The sequence below is a fragment of the Apis mellifera genome, linkage group LG5, assembly GCF_003254395.2.
Source record: "Apis mellifera strain DH4 linkage group LG5, Amel_HAv3.1, whole genome shotgun sequence".
Taxonomy (NCBI): Eukaryota; Metazoa; Arthropoda; class Insecta; order Hymenoptera; family Apidae; genus Apis; species Apis mellifera.
Genome location: NC_037642.1, coordinates 13,605,610 through 13,633,005, shown reverse-complemented (window position 1 = coordinate 13,633,005; position 27,396 = coordinate 13,605,610). Strand labels below are relative to the sequence as shown.

General features: G+C 32.0%; 3 protein-coding genes across 11 annotated transcripts; 1 reads left to right on the top strand and 2 right to left on the bottom strand.

Annotated features, from left to right (window-relative positions):
- Positions 1-139: 139 nt before the first annotated feature.
- Positions 140-5,164, bottom strand: LOC410097 (DNA repair protein complementing XP-G cells). Its single transcript, XM_026440757.1, has 10 exons — positions 4,915-5,164; positions 4,449-4,553; positions 4,130-4,305; positions 3,419-3,856; positions 3,116-3,338; positions 1,850-3,033; positions 1,672-1,770; positions 1,356-1,569; positions 1,036-1,272; positions 140-917 (listed from the first exon to the last, which is right to left on the bottom strand). Exons 2-10 carry the CDS (start codon positions 4,534-4,536, stop codon positions 292-294), a joined length of 3,285 nt encoding a protein of 1,094 aa, XP_026296542.1. The 5' UTR covers positions 4,537-4,553; positions 4,915-5,164; the 3' UTR covers positions 140-291.
- A 400-nt stretch (positions 5,165-5,564) lies between these two features.
- LOC413870 (suppressor of hairless protein) lies at positions 5,565-12,103 on the top strand. Of its 3 annotated transcripts, none has more exons than XM_006570223.3 (2): positions 5,565-6,087; positions 8,111-12,103. In XM_006570223.3, exon 2 carries the CDS (start codon positions 8,216-8,218, stop codon positions 9,734-9,736), a length of 1,521 nt encoding a protein of 506 aa, XP_006570286.1. In that variant the 5' UTR covers positions 5,565-6,087; positions 8,111-8,215; the 3' UTR covers positions 9,737-12,103. The 3 variants fall into 3 exon arrangements, with proteins under 3 accessions (XP_006570286.1, XP_016767749.1, XP_003251510.1); XM_016912260.2 differs by having other exon boundaries at positions 5,565-6,097; XM_003251462.4 differs by lacking the exon at positions 5,565-6,087 and adding an exon at positions 6,410-6,900.
- On the bottom strand, positions 10,958-26,704 carry LOC726683 (myosin-VIIa). Of its 7 annotated transcripts, none has more exons than XM_026440752.1 (21): positions 24,900-26,704; positions 22,915-22,961; positions 20,814-20,927; positions 20,513-20,659; positions 20,211-20,395; positions 19,963-20,084; positions 19,519-19,775; positions 19,265-19,430; positions 18,975-19,105; positions 15,698-18,850; positions 15,378-15,622; positions 14,919-15,279; positions 14,690-14,808; positions 14,216-14,612; positions 13,962-14,144; positions 13,666-13,867; positions 13,450-13,578; positions 13,277-13,373; positions 13,099-13,208; positions 12,812-12,981; positions 10,958-12,728 (listed from the first exon to the last, which is right to left on the bottom strand). In XM_026440752.1, the coding sequence occupies exons 2-21, from the start codon at positions 22,930-22,932 to the stop codon at positions 12,522-12,524; spliced, it is 6,513 nt and encodes a 2,170-aa protein (XP_026296537.1). In that variant the 5' UTR covers positions 22,933-22,961; positions 24,900-26,704; the 3' UTR covers positions 10,958-12,521. The 7 variants fall into 7 exon arrangements, with proteins under 7 accessions (XP_026296537.1, XP_026296538.1, XP_026296539.1 ...); XM_026440753.1 differs by having other exon boundaries at positions 13,099-13,196; positions 24,900-25,595; XM_026440754.1 differs by lacking the exons at positions 22,915-22,961; positions 24,900-26,704 and adding an exon at positions 21,869-22,547.
- Positions 26,705-27,396: the final 692 nt, after the last annotated feature.

The following is a 27,396-nucleotide window of genomic DNA, read 5'->3' as shown; positions in this document are numbered from 1 at the left end:
TATATATATACATATATCGAAATAAAATAAATTAATTTTTTTAAAATATTCGAGAAATATAAGTATCAAGTAATATTAATATTGTTACATGTAAAACTATTTGCTAAAGGTGTAAATTTAAATGTAAAATAAATGCTGTGTATAATAATAATTTATCTTAAAAAAATATACAAACTTTCATTTAATTTTTAATAAATAAAAATAATATTTTAATATGTATCACGCGATAATTCAAATTTACATTAATTAAATTAAATTAAATTAAAATAATATAAATATATTTAAATAAAATTATGAACTACTGCTACTATCTGAAAGTTCAGCTTCTTTCTTTATCTTTCGTATATAACGCTTTATTTTTTTCGTTTTGTATAATCCTTGTTTTCGAAATACCTCGATCGCATGCAATTTATTTCTTAAAGCATTTGCTTTATCATGTTCTCTTTGCGGAATATATTCATCGACATTTTTTTCGTTAAAAGTAGAAACAGAAAAAATTTTAGGCTTAGCGCTATCAGTTAAAGCTTGTTCATTTTTCAATTCCTTCCTTTTCTTTTGATTTCCATTCGAAGATTTTTGTTTCTTCAATGATTGCACTTCATTTTCAATGAGTTTTGTATTATCGGTGTTTAATTTTTTCACAGCTTTCTGTACTCGTTGGCTTAAATTTATTTCCATTGGCTTTGGAATAGTATGTAATTTAAAATATGCATCTATTTTATTTTGGATTTCCTTCTCTGTCAATTTTTTCATTACCGGTACTATAATTTTATTATATTTATCTTTGTCCCAACCAAATTTTAGTTTTACATAATTGCCTAAAAGTATAAAATTAGGTTTACCCCAACTGAAAGTTTCTTTTGATTCGTCCACCATTGGTGAAAGATATGCTTGAACAACAGCTTGACTTGGAAAACCTGTAGATAAAAACAATAACGTATTTTATAAGATGTAATAATAAGAGAAGTTACATGTATACCTTTCTGAATTTCTAAATTTTATAAGATGTAATAATAAGAGAAGTTACATGTATACCTTTCTGAATTTCTAAATTTTGTAACTTGGTTCGTAAACTCGTTTTTCCAGGACCAGTAGCTTTACCATTTTCGATCCAAGAACAAAAATTTACTAAGCCTTGTAATAAATCATCACCTTCTGAAGGAAATGCTGCCAATATTTCTAAAGCGGTAACAGGGCCAATACCAGTCAAACCTGTAGTATAATCGCTTCCAACTAAGAGGGCAAGGCGTATCATTTCATTTCGCGTTAATTCTAAAACAAATAAACACTAACTTAAATACAAATATATATATATTTTTAATTTTAATTAAAAAGATAATAATAGATAGACTCACTAAAATAATGTTGTATGTCGGAAGCACGAAATTCAAGAACTTTTTTATTGTTGTCGAAAAAATTTTTATAAACACATTGTCCTCCAAACAGCCAAATATCCGAATCATCTGTAATTGTACCATCGGTAAGATGAATTTGTTCTAAATATGCACATTGCGCTTCTGCTTCCATGGGCGCTACTAAATATGGTATTCCAAATAATTGTAATAGTTCCTATAGATATTATGTTGAAAAAAAATAAATGCGTTCGTTAATAATTTATTAAATTTATTAATTTACTTATTTATTTATTAAAATTTTATTATAATATAATACCTGAGCTTCGATTCGTATTTGATCAGAAATATCGATACCTTGTCTTTCTAATTTACCAATATTTGCAATTAATTCTGTTTGTTGTTTCTCTAGTTGGGCCTGAAATTAAAATATATTAAATATTTTAATAATAAAATATTTGCGTATATGTGATCATCTAATCTATATATATACTTACTTGTAAAGATAGCAATTCATTTTCATTCATAGGTATAGGACTTATTTTTTCTATAGAATTTGGCAATGCATTAATATTTGTATCATCTTTAATATTTGTATTTTCTATATTATTCTTTGAAGAATTTGTCACGTTTTCAATGTTAGTTTTGTCTTCTATTTGATTTTCTTTTAATTGTACATTTGTGTTTAAAATATTCGGATCAATGTCAATATCTGATTGCTTACTGACATCATCAAATTTCTTTGTATCAAATAATTGATTATCCTTAATTTGATTTTCTGTTGATTCCACAATTTCTTTTTCAAAAGTAATTTTATTTTTAGATGTTTCTTTATCCAAGTTTAATTTGTTATTTGATGTTTCAAATATATCTGCAAACATATCATCTTCTATTTTTTCATCAGATTTAAATGTTATTTGAATACTTTGTTGTGAAGCATAATTATTAATAATAGTATTCTCTTTTGATGCTGGTATATCTTTAATTTCTATAAAATCATCTGAATCTGAATCTGTTGAACTAATTATTGTTTCAGTTTTTGATTCAAATTGTGCTTCGTTTGAAATGTTCGCAATTTTAATAGGAGATAAATTTATGTTTGTTTCAGTATTTGTTTCTGATAATATTTTTGATTCATCAATTAATTCTACAACATTTGTAGAATTCGTACATTTCTTATTGTTTTCAGACTTTGGATTTAAATGTTGCGCATTTAAAAAATTATTTTTATTGTCACTATTATCTATTTTATGTGATTCAGTTTGTTCTGATATTTTTAAAGCATTTTCAACGTTTTTACACATTTCTCCATTATTTTCGAGAAGAGTAAGAATTTGTTTTTCTGTCAATCCACTATATTCTAACATATATGTTAATGCAGGATTCGTGATATTTTTTTTCAAATATTTTTTCGATAATGTTCGTGATTCTCTTGATTCTGTTTCCGATTCTGTATCGTTATTCATTTTACTTGTGAATTTAAAATTATTTGTAGCTGTTATTTCAATATCGCTGTCCCAATCATCATTAAGTTCATATTCATTTATATCATCACGAATCGATGTAGGCCCAGTCGATTTACTAGGCCCAGCAATAACTTCATCTATTTCATGTTCATTGTTCTGTGTACTTTCGTTATTTGAATTAACATCGTTTTTGTTTTTGAAGTATGCATTTTTATCTACAATATAAAATTTATAAGGACAAAGAAACAAATAAAAAGGAATTAGTTTCGATTTCAATGATAAAAATTTATAAAATACCACTAATATAAATTAATCTAGTTGTATTATCTGCAGCGATGCGATGGGTATAATTTTGAATATCTGTAGGTTTGAATATCCCCTGTTCTTTTAATAATTTATCTAATTCTTCTAATGTAAGCGTTTTTCCTCCCATTTCTTTTTCTGCATTTTCCAAACTTTCTTGTACTAGTCTTCTTTTTAACAAACGTTTCATTTGAAAACCAGAAAATTCATTTGATTCCTAAATAAAAATATATCGTATAAATATCGAAGTAAATGAATAAATTCAAAATATTTCCATTCTTGAATAAAAATATATACTTCAGGCATCTCATGCAAACGTCCCCATGAGCTTTGCTTTCTTGTTTCTTTTAAATCAGTTAGAATTTCATAACGCACGTCAGCTGGTAAATCTTTAAATTCAGCGCTAGTTACATCTACATTATGAATATTTCCAATCCATTTTGTTTGTTTACGTGGACTCAATTCATCAGAAGAATCAGAAAAAGAATCATAAACATCATTGGAACTTGATTCTGCCTTACTTGTGCTTGGCATATTTGGTAATTTAAACATATCATCCACAGTTTGTTTATTTTTTAAACTTGTAATTACTTCAGAAGATTCATTTGTAATATTCTGCATCTCAGTGTTAAGTGCTGTTTTTACTGTAGAATGTTTTATTAAATTATTTATTAATTCTGTCCTCATCTGTTGGGCTTTATTCTTGGCCATAGATTTCTGTTTCCTGCGTAAAGCCTGTGAACACAAAGGAATAAGAACCTCTTTTCTCACTACCTGGTTCCCACAGTAAACTAATTATATACAGACAATATTATAATCAAGATAAAAGTACAGTTTCATTAATGCATGCATATACAATGTATGTAATATTGAAATATACAATAACTTAGATAATTAGAAAGTTAAATGAAATTAACTAATTATATTTTATGAATATCTATAATTGATATTTTTAATAAATATTGTTTTAATTTTAAAAAATCAAGATTTAATTAAAAGTATACTTACAATTGTATCTTTTTTAAGCATTGGTACACCTCCATCGAAAACAAAGATTGGTTTAATTTTATAATACAAAAGTTTGCAGATTCTATGAAATAAACCAATAAGATGAGCATTGGGTTTTGGATTACCAAAACGGTCCTGATATCCTTGTAATACTTGGTGTATCCAAATTGATATATCTATGTAAGAATCACAAAATGTAATACATTATATGTAAATATAATTAAGTAAATATATTATATTATATGTACTATGTAAGATATACTATATTAATATAATAAATTAATATTAATATTAATATTAAAATTAAATTTTTTTTTACCAATAGCTAAGACTTTTCCTTCCAATGTTTCTAAAGGCACTTGTTTTCCTGTTGCATTAAGTAAACGCCATAAACCATAAACACCCATTATTTAAGACAACAAACCTATATAATAAACAAACAATAAATTATAAAATTATATTATGTTATTAATTATATTACATTGATATTATATTGATATTATATTATATTGATAACATAAATTAAATATTCTTTAATTAATATATGCACAATATTTATTTAATAAAACTATTATATTGAAAATTATGAAAATACAAAGATTATCTTTTACATTCTAAGTATAATTTATAAATTATAGAATATTTGAAATTAAAAATTAAAATAATAATTATTTATACTTATACTTAACGTCTTTATAGTGCATTTCAATTTATTTATAACCTAAATTATAATTAAATTATATATAAAAACACAAAATAATACAAAATATTGTGAAAATACTTACTTATATATAAAATATACATTAATTTTATATGTAAAAATCATTAAATTAAATATATGAAAGAATCATTACGTTATTTATTTTTTTATATAGTTTTAATTTTTCAACGATTCGAATCCGCATGCTTACAGATGTCGCAGTAGAACAGTTAGCTAGCCAGTTTAAGTCAGCTGATCAAAATAATATATTCATATATATTATTCATATGTACTATCATTATTCATATGTACTACATTTATATTTGTATATGATGTAGTACGTTCAAAATTTGTAATACATTCTAAAAATTGTGAGAAAACAAATATTTTAATCATATATATATTTCAATTATTATAAAGTAGTAATATTTCCTGAGTTAATTTAATTATCTTATTTGAAATTATACTTTTATAAACCGTTATATTTACATTTACAAATGATAAACATACTTTTATCATATTTATTATTTGATTAAATAATATTATGAAACTTTTTATATATAAAATAAATAATATTATATTCAATATAAAAATAGTTATTATAATTGACTAATTTCTAACAACGAATTAAAACAATTATTTAAGTTATATATAAAAAAAATTTTCTAAAAATTTCTATGTATTTCTATATATTCTTACGTATATAAAATATATAGAAAATAGATTAAATGATATTTAAATAGACAAAATTTATAAGGATACGTGTTATATGTTTTTAACAATAATGTTTGCCAATATAAAATTATATTTAATTGAAAATCTAGGCTTTCGATGCAATAAAAGGTAAGCTTATAACGTTAATTTGTCTATCCACGCATACTCGTCCTATATTACGCAGTATCAGGCTGATGGCCATTCGTGTGACTCGAATACAACTATCTAACGCGATATGTGAAATATATAGTTGTGTGCGGCTTGTCTAGCTATGCGCATATACACACGCATATAAACATGATGTATATGTATATCGTATCGTCATCATGAGAGAAGTGAAGTGAGGTAGAGGCCACCCACTCTTTCCCACAGCAGGTTTTTCCCACGCCCCCCAGGGTAACCCCAACATCCTTTTGCGGCAGCAATTCCACAGCACGTACGGAGTAGAGGGGTGTAGCTCACGTCAGGTGGGGAACAAGAAGGGAAACTGGAGGCGCTTGGGTCGACCAGGCCATTGTACAACAGTAAAACAATAGAATCAACAGTTCAGTAACGTAACTATTCCAACTCTCGAAATTTTTTTGATTAATATTTTATAAAACATTTTTTAAATAAATTAAAAATAATATATTCATATTTTTATTTTATGTAAAATGTAAAATATAATTTGATAAAATATTTGATCGAAATAGAATAATATTTAATTTTCTTTTTCTTTTGTTATTCAGTATTTCTTTTTATTTCTTCACATTGAAAATTTAAATTTTATATTTATTGCAAATAAAAAAGAGAAAAAAACATGCGATTTAAATATTTAAGTGAATAATAATTGCATTAATATCAAGGGTTTTATAGATACCCCTTATTAATACATACCTGTTCGAGCCACTTACGCGGGTAGTAATAACTCTACGTTATCGTTTCGAACTTAGTTACTCGGCGAATATTGTAGGAGTAAGTTCTATTAACGTTTCTTTAAAGATTTGTCAAAATGAGTTTATCGTTCGTTGTTTAATTGAAAATAACGAGATTAGGAAAAGATAGACCAGAATAAGGTAACAAAACAATGTGTATCCAATTATAATTATAATTAATTTCAAGCGGAATTTCGAAATAGTATTTTGGATTTAAAGTGGCGCGCGCGGTTAAACGCACTTCTGTGAGTTGGTAAGACTGTTCGGAAAATTTGGAAAGTGAACAGGTGTTTTTTGAATGGATTAGGGAGAATAGGTGACGAGGACGCAAAAGGATTTGCGAATGGTGAAGAATCGAGGGATAATGTGATACTTGTGAATAACTAATAATAATTTAGAAAAATGCATTGGGATTTATGTTTCGAATCGAGTTGAAAAATAAGGTAAATATTAAAAACGTAACCTGTTTTTTGTTCTGTGTAACCTTTGCATCAAAAAAGTAAATAAACAGTTTTTTAAATATTAATTAAAATATATATATGGATTTCTTATTTATAAATATTATTAATTTATTTATGAAATTGAAAAAATTGATGATGAATGATCATAATGTTTAATTTCTGTCATTAAATCAAATATAAAAAAATTTAAATTTTTCATTTTCACAATGTTTCTTCAATAAGAAAATCTGTACAAGAATATTGTTCTTTATTTTTTTCTATAGTGTAAAAATTATACATATGCATATAATACTTTATATAATACTTTATGTTATGTAGATATATGAAGAGATTTAAATCACCTTGTCATTTATATAGTAATATAAGTTTTTACAATGCTTACAATACAAAAATAGTTTGTCTGTAGTTTCACATGAAAAGATGTATTTGTAATTTTATTCACTGTGCATTTAATTAAGTATACGTAACTTATATCAAACAATTAGCATTGCAATTTTTATTTTATTAGGAATAGTTTTCCATTTTTTATAATGCTATTGTGATTTTCTTATTTTATAAAATTTATAGAAATGTATGATTTAATTTAATGGTAGTTATGATATTCGAAAATTAAAATATATTTGAAAAAGTTGTTTTAATAGATAAAATTAATCAGCGAACATCTTTATATTTACAAGTACATAGATATAATTGTATAGACACAACGAACAAGGGTGATTTAATTCATGCAGGAAAAATGAGCTCAGCTTGGTTCCCACAGTATATATGTACATTTCCTCTTTCCTGTACTAAGACTAACAATTCTTAGTAGCTCGTTTAAAGAAAGATACCTTACGTTAATTATATCTTGCATTGTAAAAAAACAAAAATCTTTCCCACACTAAGCTCTTAAATGAACAAAACTGTATGATTCTATGCTCTATCCAAATATACATAGTAAAAAATCAATATTTATTTTAAATCACAATATTATTATATTTTTTTATATACTATTCTAATATTTGTAGTAATAAATTATAATATATAATTTTTAAAGTATATTTACACATTTCATTTGTTTGAATTGATAATATTTTTACTCTTTTAATATTTGATTAATATAAAATTTAAAAAAAAAAATAAATAATGGTAGAATGATAGAATGATGGAAAATAATATTGATTGTAATTGGTTATAATGTAATGTATTTCAGGTAAAGGGGCAGAGATAATTATGACATGCATAGATGACAAGGATAATCTGCAAGCAACCTAACAACTCTATTGTATAGTCGAGAGAATCGAAGTGAAGGTTAAATATGCCACACCAGTTTGGTTTGCCCACGATGGCACATGGAATGCAATCTCCTCCTTCGCCGACTTCGGTTATGTCAGTTTACCCTCGATTCGGATCCGGTGTTTATAGACCGGATCATCAAGATCAAAGGTTGACACGCGAGGCAATGGAACGGTATTTGCGCGATAGAAGCGACATGGTTATTGTAATCCTTCATGCGAAGGTTGCGCAAAAATCGTACGGTAACGAAAAACGATTCTTCTGTCCTCCGCCATGTATCTATTTGTTTGGAGATGGATGGAGAATGCGTCAGGAACAGATGCTTCGAGAAGGAGAGAGCGAGCAGTCCGCCCAACTGTGCGCGTTTATCGGAATCGGTAATTCCGACCAAGACATGCAACAGCTCGACTTGAACAATGGTAAACAGTATTGCGCGGCAAAGACACTTTACATTTCGGACTCGGATAAGAGGAAGCATTTTATGCTTTCGGTGAAAATGTTTTATGGTAGCGGACATGATATCGGTGTGTTCCATAGTAAAAGAATCAAAGTGATCTCGAAACCGTCGAAGAAAAAACAATCTTTAAAAAACGCTGATCTGTGTATAGCGAGCGGAACAAAGGTTGCCCTATTCAATCGGTTACGATCTCAAACGGTTAGTACGCGTTATCTTCACGTAGAGAACGGAAATTTTCATGCGAGTTCTACGCAGTGGGGTGCATTTACTATACACCTATTGGACGATAACGAGAGTGAGTCGGAAGAGTTTCAAGTACGAGATGGTTACGTACATTACGGTAGTACAGTGAAATTGGTATGTTCTGTAACGGGGATGGCGCTTCCACGTCTAGTAATTCGAAAAGTGGACAAACAAATGGCTAGTCTGGAGGCCGATGATCCCGTTTCGCAGCTGCACAAATGCGCCTTCTATATGAAAGACACGGATCACATGTATCTCTGTTTGTCTCAAGAACGTATTATCCAATTTCAGGCTACCCCTTGTCCAAAAGAAGCAAACAAAGAGATGATAAACGATGGTGCCTGTTGGACAATAATTAGCACTGACAAGGCAGAATATCAATTTTTTGAGGGTATGGGTCCGGTCAGATCACCGGTGACGCCGGTACCGTTGGTCCACAGCTTGCATTTGAACGGTGGCGGGGACGTTGCAATGCTCGAATTGACCGGAGATAATTTTACGCCTAATCTTCAAGTGTGGTTCGGGGACGTGGAAGCAGAAACTATGTACAGATGTCAGGAAAGCATGCTTTGCGTGGTACCAGACATATCACAATTTAGGGGCGAATGGCTTTGGGTACGACAACCAACTCAGGTACCTGTCTCGTTAGTTCGCAACGATGGTATCATCTATGCAACTGGTCTGACGTTCACCTATACTCCAGAACCTGGTCCTCGACCTCACTGTCCGCCCGCGGATGAAATAATGAGAGCGCCGCGCGCCATGCACAATCAGGCGAGCATGCCACCTGCAATCGCGGACGTACCTTGGAACACTCATCAACCTCCTCAATCGGGCCTCTGATGTTTCCTTGACAATTACAGTGCGCATCACCAAAGTTTACGAGTTAGTGAAACGAACACTGTTTCTGTTCATTTTTCGAACGATATTCCTATTGTTTCTATCGATACCGAGTCATCGTCGCCAATCAGCAATAATGCCAACTCGACGATCACTTGTACAACGAAAGACCTGTTGCATCGAGTCAATAACACGACGAGTTTGAACGATACGAAAAGCAGCACATAGCAACCGCTTCGTTGCATTGCGTTGCGATCCATTGCGTTATATTATGTTGCCTTTTTGTGGGTACTACGTACATGTACAGTGCTGAGCCGAGAATCGTTTCCCTATGTTTATAAATATGTAGGTTCCTAGCTTTAAGTGTTAATACAGAAGATTACACAGGGATTAAAATTTATAGCGATTTTAGGATTAAGAGCTTTCTACGAATGTGAATATTTAGCTAATTAGTCGGTAAAAAAGTTGAAATGGAAACAAAATGGAGGGGTAGAGAGAGCGCGCAAATTTAAAAAAAAGAATTTGTTCGTCTGTGAAATGATATGAACGAATTTACACATTCGTTTCGTAATATCAATCCAGTTATTATCAAAATCTAACGGCAATTGCCAGACTGCAATTACATATCGATCGTTGAAAATGAATATACATTTCTCGTCGATTATTGCTAATTTTTTACTCGAAAGATCAATCTTTTTATTGAACAGATCTTGTTTGGCTTAAAATTGACCGTTGACATCAGAAATATCGTGAATATAAACGATATGTGACATATAATGTATATTATATTCGTATGTATAATTTTTAGCGTGATTATTGCTGATATTTTTACATATATGAAATTTAAAAATAATCGATTTTTAAAAAAAAGAAACATTCGTTTTTTTTTATTGAAAAAAATAGATAATATACCGCGGATTAAAATTAAATTATTAATAATTAATTTATTTTTTTATAAGTCAACCGACAAATGATTACTATGATTACTTTTGTAAAGTATTTTAATCACGTATAGAAATCATTCTAGTTTTAATTAACGGGAAAAAAATGAATCAATTTTATAATTCAAAATTAAATAATATGCTATTATCGGTTGACTTTGTGCGCTATTCAATTAATTTTTTTCGTACCGATTATTATTTATTATAATAATTGTATTATTTCATCAATGAAACTTTTGATTGCTTATTAATGTAAACAAATATTATGCACGCTTTTTTTTTATTAATCTCACTGATTATCAATACGTTAATTTTTCAATTGTGATAAAAATTTTTGGTATCATATGCAGAGACGACAATATGCTTGTTCACTTGAAAATATGTATTGGTGCATTTTGCAAATGGATGATGAAACAGAAAAGAAAAGTTTAAGTAGTATATATACGTTTTTATGTCTCTCTATGTTTTGCAATAAATTGAAAAGATTTATATAATAAAATCTTTACTCTATTACCTATACATTATTTCCAAATCCCAAGATTCAGTAGTAGAGAGAACCATAACTATTGATATAACTGTTCGAGTTGGATCGAAGAAATAATAACGTTTTTTAACTGAATTTGTTGGAAGAAAGTGAGACATTGTTATACACAAAATATGGTAATACATTTCGATCAAAGTAATGGAATTTTATTTAAAATGGAAACTAGAAATCTATCTATCAGAAACAATTCATTTCTTGATTTTTCAACTTGGTATGAGTTCTTTTCCAGATACCATCGAATATAATTATTTGCAGCAGGAAGTGAGATAAGATCGCTTTGGGAATTGTCTTCCTGAAGAGATCCATTGTAAAAGAGGAATGTCGGTATATGTATACTATGGGAATTTACCCACGATTAAAATTTGCACCAAGTACCTGAAGAACATGATTATCTTTATTCACAGTAATAAATTTTTTAAGTTAATAATTACATCCTTACATGTATCAGTGGACGGATAATTATTGAGTAATCATTACGTTTCATTAGAAAAATTATTTTAAGTACACGTTCGAACGTAAATTCTTCATTTTTGAATAATTTTTTGCAAATATGAAATTATTTTAGATTACACATAATATTAATTATATATATACATCCCAATTTATATATATATATATATATATCTTCTTATTCAAAATGACAGAATACGTTTGAACGTGAACTTCTTTCATTGTATATTTCTTTTTCCTATATGTTAAAATAATATTTTACAAAATTATATGAAAAATCTTATTTGTAAATAAATCATATACAAATTTTTTTAACTAATTATTTGTGTACACGTGCATTATATATCCCCTTTTATATTCTCAAAACGTTATCATATTAACGAAACTTGAACGACAATATGGATGCAATAACGTAAAAAACAGTAAAAACAGTAACGTGAATGTATTGTATATACTTATATGTATATATAATAAAAAAATTTATAACAAGAACATATATGTATATAAAACGTTTCTTACTTATAGAAACGTTTTAAGGATATATTATTATTACTATGAGATTTTCTATTGTGCTTGGCAACATTCTTTCTGTGAAAAATTATTCGAGTGTATCTATAAGTACAGAATTATCTATTGTTACGTTGAAAAAGATTAATATTTAAATATATCTTCTATAATTAATATAAAATTAATTTGATAAATAGCATGAATAAAAAAATTTTAATTATTGAATCGTCTGGTATTTCTTAGTACTAGGCTATTTTAATATTTTCTTAACATTCCTCATTCACATTCTCATCTTGCGCACATTTAATCATTAATCACGGTTTAAAATAGTTCAATAAAATCACATTTATTTTATCCGTATCGTACGTTGCTTATTCATATTTGTAAGCATCAACGAAATATATGAAGTCAAAAGATCATCCATTTTATATCCGAGAGAAGTTTCGCACAATAATTTCGAACCTCGAACTAAATTTCCTATCGTCATATGAAAATAAGTATTACCTGACGACCAATTTGAAATTCTGGTAAAAGGATGCGTTACTAATATATCCTAAAAACACAAAATGTTTATAGTGAAATATTTTACTAATTATTATTCGTGATTATAAATAACAGAAATAGACGATTACTTACTTTCGTTTGTGGATGTATAAGACTTACACCATGTTTGTTGATAGCGATTAACAATAATTCCGGATAATTTGGTTCTGTACTTTGTTTAACTTCAAAAAATGCCGAACCAAAAGTTGGCCATCGATAAACAATTTTCAAAAATGTTATTTTAGCATCTTCTGGGCTCATACCTATATATATAAGGAAATATTTATTTATCATATGAATATATATATGTATAGAAAGAGAGAGAATTATAGTTTCGATTTAAAATAATGCATTTAAATTTAATTGAAATAATATCTCACCAGCATCTTGATTATATGCTGCTATTATCGATCTTTTCCAATCATTGGAACTTTGTACCTTAACTAAATCGCCGGGTATAAGTTCTCTTAACATTTGCCTGCAAAGAATTCTATTCATCTTATCTTCAAATACAATATTTTGCTTATATATAAAATTATATATATAATATTCGCTTACGGAATCGCTTGAAGTTCCTGTTTACTCTCACCAAAACGAACTCTGTACACCAATGCTGCTAATCTAGATGCTTCTTCTTTTGTACATTTATGATATCCTACAAAGAGTAGATAAATAAATATAATTATATAATAGAAACGAATAATGATTTGAGAAAAAGGAATGATTTTCACCTCTTAATAATTTAGGAAGTTCTTGATGGAAGTGGAAAATGAGGTCTGCGTTTCTATCTTTACCAGGAACGGTATTGGTCCATAACTTTTTCATAAAAAAGACTTGATATGTAAATTGAGGTGATACGCCTAAACAAAATACATGAATTTTATATTATTGTATTACTCTTTTGCCATCTTTTTTTTTCCAAAAAAAAAAAAAAATTTATAAAATACCATCACGAGACGGTCTAGCTTTTCTTATCCAATCTGTCAAATGCCGTACAAAATCGAAAAAGAAATCTCCTTCCGGAACTGAGATGACTTTGTCAGCGATCTTCACAAAAAGACTGAATCCTTCCGCAGACCGTAAATTTAATCTTTGCGCAATGTTTTGACAAAAATCTTTAGCCCTCGTTGATGAATCTACTTCAAATGCCTGTATATAAAAATAAATTAAGAAAATGATTAGTTATGAATTTTGTATAATTGTTCATAAAATGAATAAAAAAAAAATTTATATAGTTACGTACTTCGTCTGTATCGTCAGGAAAATAAACTTTATGGAATATTTGTGTCGTTTTGTGCTGTATAGCTTCTACTTCTACTTGATGTGGAGGATACTTTCGCTGGCCATTACGTAAAGTTTTTTGTAGCCTTTGCAGAGAATCCTGAGATATAGGATGTCGTCTCGTACGCAAGAATAGAGTTAATTCCTGCGAATGAATAGAAACAGGAATGAATTAAAGGAATGATCACAATATCACTTGTGTGTATGATATATTACCTTCAAAAGACTTTGACTACAAGTAAAAAGACCGGTGGCTAGCCACATTAATTCCCATCCGCGCTCTTCGCTCAATCTATTCCGATTATCTGTTAATTGTTTCATGACCTGGCAATAAATTTCGTCCCGAAGGATTTCGTTCTTCAACGGTCCATCGAAAATAAGATCGGTATACTCGTTACCGATACGAGGTCTTTTCGTTGGTAGATCACCCATGTATTTTAAAATCGCGTTAAAAGCAAAACACGCTTCCTCGGCTAACTCTTCTTTAGATATCAACTTCTTTAAAAGAGGTTGTTTGATCGGATCTCTGGAATGATGCCACAACTCATCGGTATGACCACGTCGCGCTGTTGTCAACGTCAATGCTTTCGACATTGTTCTTTTTGGAGGCGTTCTGAAAACATTTTTTATTTGTCACGTTACTTTTAAATTAAATATATTATATATGAATGTATAAATTTCATTTATTACCGGAAATGATCAATAGCATATTCTAAGAGAGTGTGAGGCTTGTCACGAGATTCTACCCCATTTACTTGCTGTGGATACAATTTTCGGCCATTTTCTGTCCCCTCGATGCTAAACAAGGACTGAAAAAAAAAATCAATTATAATTTAGAAGATTATTTTCGCTCAAGTATGTAAGAAAAGAAAACAATAAAAATATATATGGTATTTGCTAAAAAATACGCTCGGATTACCAAAATATCGTTTGGTGGTTTCGTTAACGAGGGCAAAACATAAACTGTCTCGGCTGGAAAATCGCCTTTTTCGCCGGTTCTTTCGCATGTGCCGACGCACCATCCCGAATTAAGAACAGTTTCGCCGGTACTTTCTTCCTCCAAAATGATGAGATCTCCCTTTTGAAAAGTCAAGAACGAGGAACCTTCACCCGGTGCTTTGTAATCTTGCAAAGCGATAACGTATTTACTACGTTTTTTCAGACCTTCCAAAAAGTATACCACCAAATCACGAATATCTTCGGCATTAGGGCTTTGAAAAGTAAATTCTTCTCCTCGCACCGTTGATAAATTAAACGTTTGCGTGAACATTTTATTAGTTCTGAAAATTACGATGGAATATTGGGGTGAAAATAAAATAAGGAACGAAGATAAAAATGGATTTAAAAAAAGAAAAAAAATCATTCGTAGCAAACGTACTTCTGACTAGACACGGTGGTAATCTCGGGAAACGACAATTCGAGAAGTACTTGTTCTTGATCGTCTACAACGTATACTCCGGTCCAATTGACAGCTATAATAACGTCATTTTTTGGCAAATTCGGGCCAGAATTTCTATATGCCTCGTAAAAGCGAGAAAACAGCAATGGCCACTTAAATTTGGCATAACCAACGATATCTTCTTTAACGCGTAAAGCAGGTACCTTCTCCTTTAAATAATAACTCTACAAGAAGAAGAGAACATTTAGAATAATTGTCGATAAAACGAATGACAGCGAAGATAGATTCATTTTAGTCACCTTTTTATATGCTTGCAAAACAAGATGTCCCCATCTATCGATCGCTTTGTCGATACCCGTCAAACAATAGTCCGGGATATAATTCGACAAAAGTGTATATAACCTATCAACGTTCATGTCCGTGTGATATTCGATGTAATATTGTTGGGCGGCGATCATTGCTAAATCTTCCTCCTTGTCGCAACGATACTCGCCAAATTTGACCCCTCTAACCACCTGTTGATAAATTAGATTAGTAGCCACTTGATCTTCCGTTGGCTCGTGCCAAGGTGCGAATATCTCTTTTCGGAAGAACAATCTCCACGGAGCATTCCTTTCTTGAGCACCTTGCTCCTTGGCGTATTGCTCGCATTGAGAGATGGCATCCATCACGTGATCCCCACCACTACCGAGTGACGACACTTTATCGAATAACGCGATGTAAAGGGAAAATCCGAATTGATCGCGTAACGATATTTTATCGGACAATTGATTGCACAATTCTCGGGCGGTGGTTGCGGAATCGGCAAGTAACGTTTTCGTATTACCATCCATAAACGTGATTGGTAACATTATAGGTTTCTTCGATTTGGTCGCTTGAAGTTCCAACCAGCTCGGCGGTTGATTCCGCGTTCCGTTGTTGAACGTTCTCTTGAGCCGATCCTCGCAATATGGCGCGTATCCAGGTGGTCCCTCCCTGATGAATGCCCGCAAATAATTGACAAATTTCTCGGACGGTGCGAAACATCCGACGCAAAGCGAGAGCAAAATCCAACCGCGAGCGTGCGAAGATTTGGAAGGATTGTTGGTTAATTGTTTACATATTTGACAGTATATCTCGTCTCTCAACTCGGCACGTAATATTCCGTGACCAATGATAAAGTGCAACTTTTCGAGATTCGAGGTGGGCCTTGCTTCCAACCAAGACTGATAACTGTCCGCCGTGTACTCGTCTTCTTGTAACTTTCGTCTCACATCCTCGCCTAGTTTATTCTTTCGTTTCAACGTCAACGAGACCAACTTGTGTCTTATCGATCGTGGTTTTTGTCTGAGAAACGTTTCCGGATCAACGCCCATCATCTGTGCCTCTTGGAATTCTTTACTTCGGATGAAATTGCGGCCAAGCGTGGCTGTAACTTTCGACATGACCGAAGTCGTGTCTCTGTCCATCGTGTGAAATCTAGGCTCGGGTAAATCGCCGGTGAAGCGAAGTATCGTGATCCATAAAGCTTGGGCAGCCAACTGATCCCCTTGCGTGTGCAAAGGTAACAACGGATGCTTCAACGGTTTTCTCGAATATTGATGCGTGATGTTCCCTTGGAAATAGGTTGCCGCGAATTTTTGGAATTTGAACTCGGACAAATCCTCCTCGTCCTCGGAGGCCGTTTGAACAGGACTAATGATCTCTTGTTGATCCGCTTTTGGCGCGGGTAGATCGTTGAACACGGAAGTTTCCCTGGCAGGAGTGGGGGCCTCGCTGCTCGAATCCGGCAAGAAATCGAACATAGCCTCGACCAATTTGCTATCGTCAACCGGTTCGTCTTGCTTCTTGGCCGCGTCGTTTATTAGATTCTTTTTAATTTCCATTCTACGCCGATCCTCCAACTCCATCTCAATTTCCTTCCTCTCCAACTCTTGCATCCTCTCCCTGTAATTTTGCTCGGCAATTTCTTTCGCCCGTTTATTACCTTGGTCCTTCAATTCCCGTTCCTCCTTCTTTCGAAGTCTCAACGCTTCGACATGCAACCGATACTCGTACTTGATCTTCTTGTATCTCCTTTGCGCGATCAGTCTTCGAACATGCGCCTGTATCTTCACGATCGCCCACAACTTTTTCTGATACATTTTCCGCACCAGATAACCTCTCGCTCGCGCCTGAAGCGCAACTATGTGCCCCCTGAGATGCCTGAACCTGTGAGACAATACTCGCGACCTGATCAAGGCTTGAAGTCGCATGTAACCGATACGCATGCGTTTGTACCGCTGTCGTTGCGCATAACCTCTCCAATATTTCTGCACGACCGTTGCCGCTGCTCTCATGCGGAGGAACCTTCTCCTGTAAACCCAGCCACGTATGTTGCGCTGTAGTATCAGGATCTTTCGCGTTAATACGCGATCGCGTTCTTGTTCCAAGAACAAGTCGTGAGCGTCTTTGAGGAACACTTTCGTGTGGCCAAGTTGGTAATCCGATTTCCCCAAGACCACGTGACAAATTTTCGACGTAACGGCGCGACAATCGACTTTGTGGGCCGGCGGTATACCCGGTATCAGAAACCTGTACCTCTCGACGAACTCTGGAAAGGAGTGCCTGATCGGATAACCAGCTCTGCGTATCCGGATCGTTTCCATCATTCCAGAGTATCTCAACTGGCGGCAACAAAGGCCCCTGTCGAACATCATCGGTTTCTTGTACTCGTTCGGTTTGATGCACCTAATGAAGAAAGGTTGGCAACTGCACAACGTTCTCATCAACGAGTCCAAAGATTTCTTGAACTGTGTGGACAACGTGGGCGTCCTTTTCCTCGTCTCTGAACCCATACCTATGTCCTCCGCGAAGCAAGCCTGTAGAAATTTGTTCGACGATATGTGAATCAATTGCAACAGATCGGCACTGAACGTGTCCCTGTTCTTCTCGAGGAAACTTCTCGTGTCGTAGAACACGACCCCGGCGAAATGATTCAACCCGAAAGACGTGTTTATATCCGATTTCGGTTTCAAGTAATTCCTATGGCTTCCGTGAGTTTTGTGTATCTTGGCCAGCATTGTTTGATCCGTCCCCTTGGGAAATTTCGACTCCTCGTCGATCAATGCCATGATGTTCAATTGTTTGATAGCTATCAAATCGAGGGCGTCCTGATTGTCGACGAACTCTATGTGTTGCCAATTTATACCCTCGTGGTTGTATTCCTCTTGCTCGAGCTTGAATATATGCTGGACGAAGAATTGTTGCAGATTCTCATTCGCGTAGTTGATGCAAAATTGTTCGAAGCTGTTGTGACTGAAATTTTCGAAACCGAATATGTCCAGTACGCCTATGGCGCTCCTCGACGTGTTCTTCGGCCTGTAAATTGCTTCGTTTATTTTCTTCACGATGTGCACGAATAAACGCCCGTATATTCCCTTCACGAACGCGTCTCTAATATCCACGGATTGTTCCCTGGACAACGTAGATACCTACGCATATACATTTGAGATTAGGTTATCATACATTTTGAGGTTAGGTTCGGTTTCAATTTTCTTCGGTTATTGGATTAATAACGTTACTTTGCATTTATCGTCGAAATAATTCCTTACTTACAACAGTCTCGCCGTGAGCAAATATTGTTTTACGAGTAAGAGCGTCTATCAAAGATTGAACAGGCACGCCCAATAAATGTGCCACTCTTTGCACATTCGTTTGTTCCGGGATTTCTGTGGCGTCTAAATTATCTGAAAGAGTTATTTATATATTAAATAATTAAACCAAGTGTTATTCGTGATTATTATAAATATATATTATAAATAGCTGCTAATTTCTTATTTCATAGAAAAGATTCTATAATTTATTTGTTTTTTAACAATCATGTATGGAAAATCACATCGCCTAACCTACGACGATAGCTCTGTATTTGACATTTCCCATGTGCAACAAGGCAGCAAGGAGCTTAAGTATCTCCCATATTTCCATGTCGGAAAACAGTAAAACCTTCATTGCTGATCTAATGTCAGCAAATTCTGCAGCGTCATCTCGACCCTCGCATGTGATGCTACCACCCTGGAAAGGAAGAAATGGTTTTAAATAGGAATATTTTAAGCATCTTTATTTCTACTTCATTGTTATATATTAATGAACGAAACATTACTCCTGTTAAATATTTGTACGAAGAAGCATCTTCCAATTCCAGCTTTTGCTTCTCTTCTTTTGAAAGACCAGCCAGCATACAATAAAATACATGATAGTTTCTTTCGTCCAGACTTTGTGAAACTATTCGTGACTTTTCCAATAAATATTGCTCTATCTTTGCCCCTTCTATTACTCCTTGTTCATTAAAGTGAATGTCAATATATTTTCCAAACCGTGATGAATTATCATTTCGTACAGTCTTAGCATTGCCAAATGCTGCAAATCCAGAATCAAAATTGAAAATTTTCATCTTCATATTTTATATATATAATATATGAAATAATATACATAATATAATATAATATATATAATATATATATATATATATAAAATATGAAGATGAAAATTTTCAATTTTATATATATATATATGTATATACACATCAGTACATGTAAAAATTTACCTTCTAGGATGGGATTAGCTTCCAAAATTTGTTGCTCGATCCAAGAATGCTTGCCGCTAATCGCTGCCAAATATTGCAAAATTAGTTTCGTACTTTCCGTTTTGCCGGCACCGCTTTCGCCGCTAAGACACAAACATTCGTGGATTTGACAAACCATTTCTAAATAGAAAAATAGTATAGAGAAGAAGGAGGCAGCCGCTCGAAATATTTAATCAAGTGGAGAAATAAAATAAAACAATGCTCAATACCTAATCACTATACATTGATCTTGGCCGTATCGATTCATATGTGCATAACTATTATCTCCAATTGCGAATATATGCGGAGGCAGCTCCCCGATTTTACGATCCTTGTACAATTTGATTTGTTCCGCGGTATAAATAGGCAATATTTGATATGGATTCACAGCGACTAGAATCGAACCGGTGTACGTCTAGATAAAAAAAAAAAAAAAATTTATGCGTTACAAAATATCGTTTTGTATATATATATACATATATATATGTATAAATGTATACATAGTAAAGTAAGCAGAGATTCAATTGCTTACGTATATGAGATTCTCATTATAACGGATCAACAAATTCCTTAAAATACCCGCTTCATGGAGGTCTCCTAAACTGATCATATCTTCTACACCTTGCACAGAAGTGGCATGCATCGCTTTTATTCGCCTCTCTGGAGTCAGCCATTGTTCCTGAAGATATCAATGTCATTTTACACTTTTTACATCTCGATCGGTATTTACATTGATTATTACGGGAATCTTCGATAGACAAGATAAATGGAATGACAATTTTTCGAAACATGTCGAGATTTTTTGACAAACAATGGAAATTAAACAATAATACCTTGTTATCGTCGTCTTTCACTTGAATGCGTCTGCCTTCAGCGGAAATAACTCGTGCTCCGATAGCAACGTCAAATTCTCTCCCTGAGATTGGTTCGATCCATATGTAATCTCCCTGCAACGTAATTTTTTCATCGGTAATTCCCTTTTTGATTTTTTCACGTATCTATTCTGGAAATAAAGACGCGTACACTTTCAGATAACAACAAATAGAATTGGTTAAATCTTAGCATTCGAATATGAAGAGAAGTCAGTTTCTTCTTTCTCTTTTCTTTCTTCACCTTTTTTCTCTTTCTATTATCTTTCCGTGCGATAGAATAGATAGCGAGTTTCGAATAGTCAAAAAAATTACACGCTATACAATTGAACGATAATGGCAGATAATTAATTTAAATTTAAAACTGGATACAATAATTCGACGTTCGTATCGTGACAACTATTTTCTAAAAATGAAGACAACCGATCGGGTTCTGTCCAACTTCTCCCTTTGTTTTGAATCACCGTCATTGTTGTGTTGCCCGCACGAACGATAATGTAATTATCCGAAGAAACGAGTATTATTCCGGCTTCTGACGACACAGTCTTTGTACGAGACGTGATGCGTTGCGATGCGATCGATCATCTTTCGACGAACGACAAGTTTTCAAGTGAATTAGAAACGACGTTAATTTATGATAGGTAGGCAAATAATTTATCAACCGTGTCGACCGAAACAGTTTTCGATTTACATTCGGTCGAGTGGAAATGACCAATCAAGTAGCCGTGCGCCAAATTTCCATGAGAAATTATTTTCATCCATGGTTCGTAGTTATATCTTCCATTATATGCATCTATGTATCTATATAATCCATATATTATCGTCACGCAGATTAAATTAACAATGAATATTACGTGACGGTTATTCATCGATCTTAAATATAGACGAGAAAATCGGATCAGTATTATCACTCGGAAACTGCATGCGTTCCAGTTGAAAGACTATTTGAGAACCTCTAAACTAGCCTACACTTTTTACGGATATGATACTTACGCTCTATACGAGCGCACAAACTGTACCTGATATTCGTATACGTTCCGATTGTTCACCTCTCCGGAACAACATCGGAAGAGCTCGTCCGCTCGTTACCTCGAAACAAATCTCCGTTCAATTTGGCTCTTCTTTTGTCAGTCGGTTTTACTTTCGCCTCTCCGTGTCTATGAAAAATCATGATTCGTGCTCGTGTATCTCTGATATCGCGAAACAGATTCTTTCCCTGTTTATTCCCCGATCTCGAAAGACAAGTTGGAAACCAATGCAAGAAAATAAGATGGACGAGTATATGCGAGTTATAGACGCGTGCGCACGCGCCACAAGCAAGGAATAGAATACGATATCGAGGATACAAACGCGTGTCCGGTAAAATGACTCGCGTCCCGTTATATGACGGCTGGTTCGTTCGCGCGAAGTGCTAAAAGCCTCTGTGTTCCAGGGCATATACGCGATGTGACCAAGGACCGTTAACTATGCCTAATTAAGCGACCATTCGTCTCGTTTTATGTTGCGTTAATATTTCGCGATACGATGCTTCAGCCCAGCTAATCGTATTTATATTTTTGTTTCGATCGATCATAGATTTAAAACAGCTTTTGTTTCAAATTCCGATCAACATTCTTGAAAGAATTTTTTGCAATTACCTTCGATTAAAAACTATTCAAGAGGAGAATTAGATCGATTATCGAAGAGAATATCGAATATCGTTTTTTGTTTCAATTCCATCATCCTTATTCACTAATCTATGGACAATGAAGATAAGTAAAACGAAGATATAAATATATATATAAGAGAAAGATTTGAATTATTAATTGAATGAAAAGAAATTCGATGTCCTCCGAGTATGACTTTTTCATACGAGGAAAGAATCTGGAGATAGTTGATCTGCGTCATTTTCACTTGTCACAGATTCCTAGTGACCGTCTTTGAGGAATGCGACGAAGAAAGCGGTGTACAATGTAAATGCGTGCGAACATTTTTCTTATTCCTCGATCTTAATCGATATAATTTACAATTTATCGACCAATTTATTAACCAGCGCAATATGACAACCTGTTGCAATAATACTTACCCGCGTGACGATGACCATCTCTCAAGTCGTGGTTGTCGGCACTCCGCCTGAAAGAAAACAAAAACTTTCTTTTTCTTCTTGTTCTCTCATTGCTTGTGCACTCGTGTTTTTTTCTTATCTTTTTTTTTTTTTTTTTCGTGCACTCGTATAACAGAACAAAAAGGGAAATGTTTCGGATCGATTTTTTTTGGCAACAAACGCATAAATATTTTTTCACAGAAATTGAACCGAAATTGCGTTTCATTTGCTTTTTGATCGTCACGTCTTTCGTGTCGAACATTCTTACGCGAATTTATTTGAAGAAAAATTGTTCTGCGTGCGATGATTATGTCCGGCTGATCACCGTTACAGTGGAAGCAGCACAAGCATAAACCTGTTTGCAAAAGTGGGTTAGGCAGTTTCTGTTGCTACCATTCAGCCGTACAACACCTTTCGAGAACATCCATCGAGGATGATTCTCACCATAAGATTGATCTCAATTACTATATCGATTCTCATCTCTTGTGTTTACAATACGATTTACGAAAAAAAAAATTGAATCGAATCAAGTCGATTTAATCAGGGATTAATCAGGGAAATATTTTAACGAATTCGTAAATCTACGAATTCGAGACAATTTTTTTAAATTAGATAGATAGACAAGTTTTCTTAGATTATAATTGCACAATTGAACAATTTTTGGGTCGACGAACCGTTCGCCGTATTCTTATTCCGAATTAATTTCTGACCCATCTTAGGAAAATAGGAATTTCGAAAAAAAATTCTATTGAATTCAAAAAGCCATTCAAAAATGTATCGTAATCTGTTAAATAGAGAACGAGTTGTAAGAAACGATTCCACAGCTTTCCCTTGAACTTGAAAGATGAACGCGCAAAAAAGCCGCAGTCGTTGACTTTGAAAATATGTACGTATCGAGAGAATGGAGAACGTAGCTATACACCGTTTATGGGAGACTTTAATGGACGATCGGACTACATGCGTTTGTGCACGGGATACTTCACATTGTTGCGATTTTATTAAAAGTATATTTAAAAATTAAGGGAAATTAAAATTTATAATTACAACGAATCAACGATCCGACGATCGATTCTGCTCTTTAATCGGTTGTAATTTTGATTTGTACTTCCTAACAACAGCATTGAAATCACACCTCTCGTTTACTCGCCACGCTTGCGCTTATTCGAGTCTTATATCTTACGTCATGATCGCTTTCCACGTGTGCATCTTTGCTCTATTATAACTTTTTTCGTATTCTGTTAAATTTTTATTCCTATTTTTAAACACGAGTTATTGGAAGCAACATCTTTCTTTCTCGCGCGATCGAACTTGTGATTCCCGCAAAAAATACACTCGAAATTAAAAACTAATAATAATAAGAGGAAACTTGATATATCGAAGGAATATAAATCAAATGAGCAAAGTGCGAGTTTTTTTCAATAAATATTTCAAGATTCAAAACGAAGAAAATATTAGTATTTTTATCTGAATCTTAAGCCTTATCTCGTCACTATTCATTATCTTATTTATTACATTTAAAACTCGCTATATATTTACACGTATTAACTATAATTACGCGAAATATTGATATTGGGTTTTTCCTTAAATTTTTTTAACACTATTTTTCACGTAAAAAATTCGATTTACGAATAAAAGACTTTTCGGTATTATTTACATGCAATTTAAAGAACAAATATAGAGATAACGATTGAATAGAAATTTAAAAATTCAAATACTAATAATTTCTTTATAATATTGCAATAGGATAATAAGTAATAATACAATTATTTATAACGTAATATCTTCGTTTGGTCTAAAAGGAAAAAGGGACGCGTTTCCGTAGCGGCGTAAAAATTTTGTTTTCAACCGAGTATCCGTTATGAACAATAAAAAATTTTATCGTTCTAAATCAAATATTTTTCATTTACAATGAAACGAACATCTCGTGTAAACGATTCTCCCGTGAGAATGAATAAATATAAACGTACCTTATGCGAGTAACGAAAAACACGACGAAAGTGGCTACACGATGTTGGCACACTCCATTAAGAGGCACTGCACTACACTTTGAACGTGATGTGAAGCGCGCTTTTCATGTCCGACGTGACTAGAGAAGCTTGTCGAAGCTTAGCGCTTAAAAGAAGCAACGAACATGAAAAAAGAAAAGATCACTGACTACACTGAAAAATAGGACACAAAAAGCAACAGTAGTTGTTTCACAGAATGGGCCACGACCGTGACCGGCACGTTGACGCGTCCACTCGGGGAGTTTCGGTTCGAATCGGGTGTGCCAGGTGGAAGCAACTGAAAGAGGTGGAAAAACTATCTTCGACTAAACCATGATCAAGTTTGGCTTCAGCTATGCGATACCCCACCAATCATCATACATTTAATAAGTATTGATTCTATGCTTTTTAACAGTTCTTTCATATCTGCTTCCCTGAATCTTCCTTGATTCTTTCTTCATCGATATCTCGATCATGACGTCATACACTTCAATACACGTTCACTCGTGTATATTTACCTGCAACCTGTTGCGCACGATTCGATACCATCTATAGTTTTTTTCATTGTCCTTCAAACTGTTCAGAACAATGATCTTCTTACCGATCGAGGAATTCTACTTTAATAGATCTTATTACTAATGGATATATTACAGAAAACCAAACAAATCGTTTACATTGAAAATATATTTTTCATTTCATACGAATTTTACATGAATGTTATACATACATACATACATACATAATAATTTTTATAATTTTTAACATATGCATTAATACATAAAGTACTGAAAACTTCGGCAACAATAACAACACTAGCGATGTTATGCACGTTGCAAATTAACAATTTTTATAAAAACGTGCCATATATATGTATAAATAAGATATTTTTTATGCAACAAGAACAATACTTCCATTCTAACGATTTATTTTTTATGAATATTTCAAACAGTTTTGTACGGAAATTATAACAAATTACAGTACTGTCGTATTGTTATCGATGTTGTATATTTTAACAGTAAAAATACGAATGAAAGTATATATATTTTAAACAATTTTGATTTTGATCCCGCATAAATTACGCAGTTGATCGATGTCTTTTGATAATGAATAATTACAATGCACAACGAATATTATAAATTATTTCCTAAAATTAAGAAGTTACTATCATTAGATGTAACGAAGCAATGATAGATTCTATATCTAAATTTAAAGTATTGCTTCTTGGTAGATATATATTTTTAATAAATGATCAATACTCTTCGCTTGTGTTCAGCATAATAAGACTGATTGCATAGCAAAGTATTCACGCGTAGAATATATATATATATATATATATAAATTAATTCCAAAATATATCATTATAATTTTTTATATAACTTTGTTTTATAAATAATTATATTTAAAAAAAACACAAGACGAATTTAACATACATAATACGTTTGTTCAAATTGCACTCGTACATTAATTGATTTAACGTGCTCCGATAATAAATGTTGTTTTTTTTCTCTCAGTTGCTTTTATCATCAGTTATTGATGACAAATCAATAATATTTGCTATAGTTGAATTGAATAATAAAAATTGTAAATGCATCCAGGTACAAAATATGCATGTTATTATTAAATAGAATTATTGAATAATTACACAAAAAAATTAAATAGAATATAAATAGTATATTTTTGTCAAAATCTATTTTCCATTCTAATTCTCTATGTTTTTTTGTATTTAAATTGTAACTTAGTCGTAACTTTAATCAAATTGTATTTCAAATTTTGGAAATGTTATTATTTCTGTAACAATGCATATAACTTAAATTATTATTATTGTTGTTGTTGTTATTATTATTACTATTATTATTTTTATTATTATTATTATTATTAGCAATAGTAGTAGTAGTAATAGTAGTAGTAATAATATCTAATTATTATTATTTTTGCATAACCTGTACCTCGTTTTAAATGTTTGAAAAAATATTGCATTTTACAGATAAATCAACTCTTGGAGTTTTTAAAAAATTACAATATAAATAATTAGGAATGCAACAAAGAGAACGACTAGGAGCAACATTGACAAAACTAAAAGTTATTGACAATGTTTTGACAAATTATATTATTTTTTAAATTAATAGGCAGTTTAGAGCAATTCCTCAAAAATGTTGTATCTTTATATTAAATTATTTATAATATAATAATAATAATATAATTTTATAATGCACATAGTATTCTGAAGAAAAAGATAAATCAAAAATGTTAAAAATTTTTGATTATATATCAATCAGATAAATATAATTTAATTCAATTTTGAATTTTAAAATATAAAATTTCTCATAATTTGTATTTTTGTCATATTTATACTTCTAAATAATGTATTTCTTAATTTTGATATTTTTTATTCACTTAAAATCAAAATAATTTATTCATAATTATTATGTTAACTTTCTAATGAAAAAGTAAAATTATCATTTCATATTTATTCCGTTTA

Coding starts and splice junctions, on each gene's coding strand:
- LOC410097 (XM_026440757.1), bottom strand. CDS start 4,536: ATGGGTGTTTATGGTTTATGGCGTTTACTTAATGCAACAGGAAAACAA. Junction 4,306..4,448: donor AGGAAAAGTCTTAGCTATTG/GTAAAAAAAAAT, acceptor ATTCTTACATAG/ATATATCAATTTGGATACAC. Junction 3,339..3,418: donor GTTTGCATGAGATGCCTGAA/GTATATATTTTT, acceptor ATTTTTATTTAG/GAATCAAATGAATTTTCTGG.
- LOC413870 (XM_006570223.3), top strand. CDS start 8,216: ATGCCACACCAGTTTGGTTTGCCCACGATGGCACATGGAATGCAATCT.
- LOC726683 (XM_026440750.1), bottom strand. CDS start 21,045: ATGCTAAGATTTAACCAATTCTATTTGTTGTTATCTGAAAGT. Junction 14,809..14,918: donor AACCACCAAACGATATTTTG/GTAATCCGAGCG, acceptor TTTTTTTTTCAG/TCCTTGTTTAGCATCGAGGG. Junction 13,209..13,276: donor CAGGAACTTCAAGCGATTCC/GTAAGCGAATAT, acceptor TAAGATGAATAG/AATTCTTTGCAGGCAAATGT.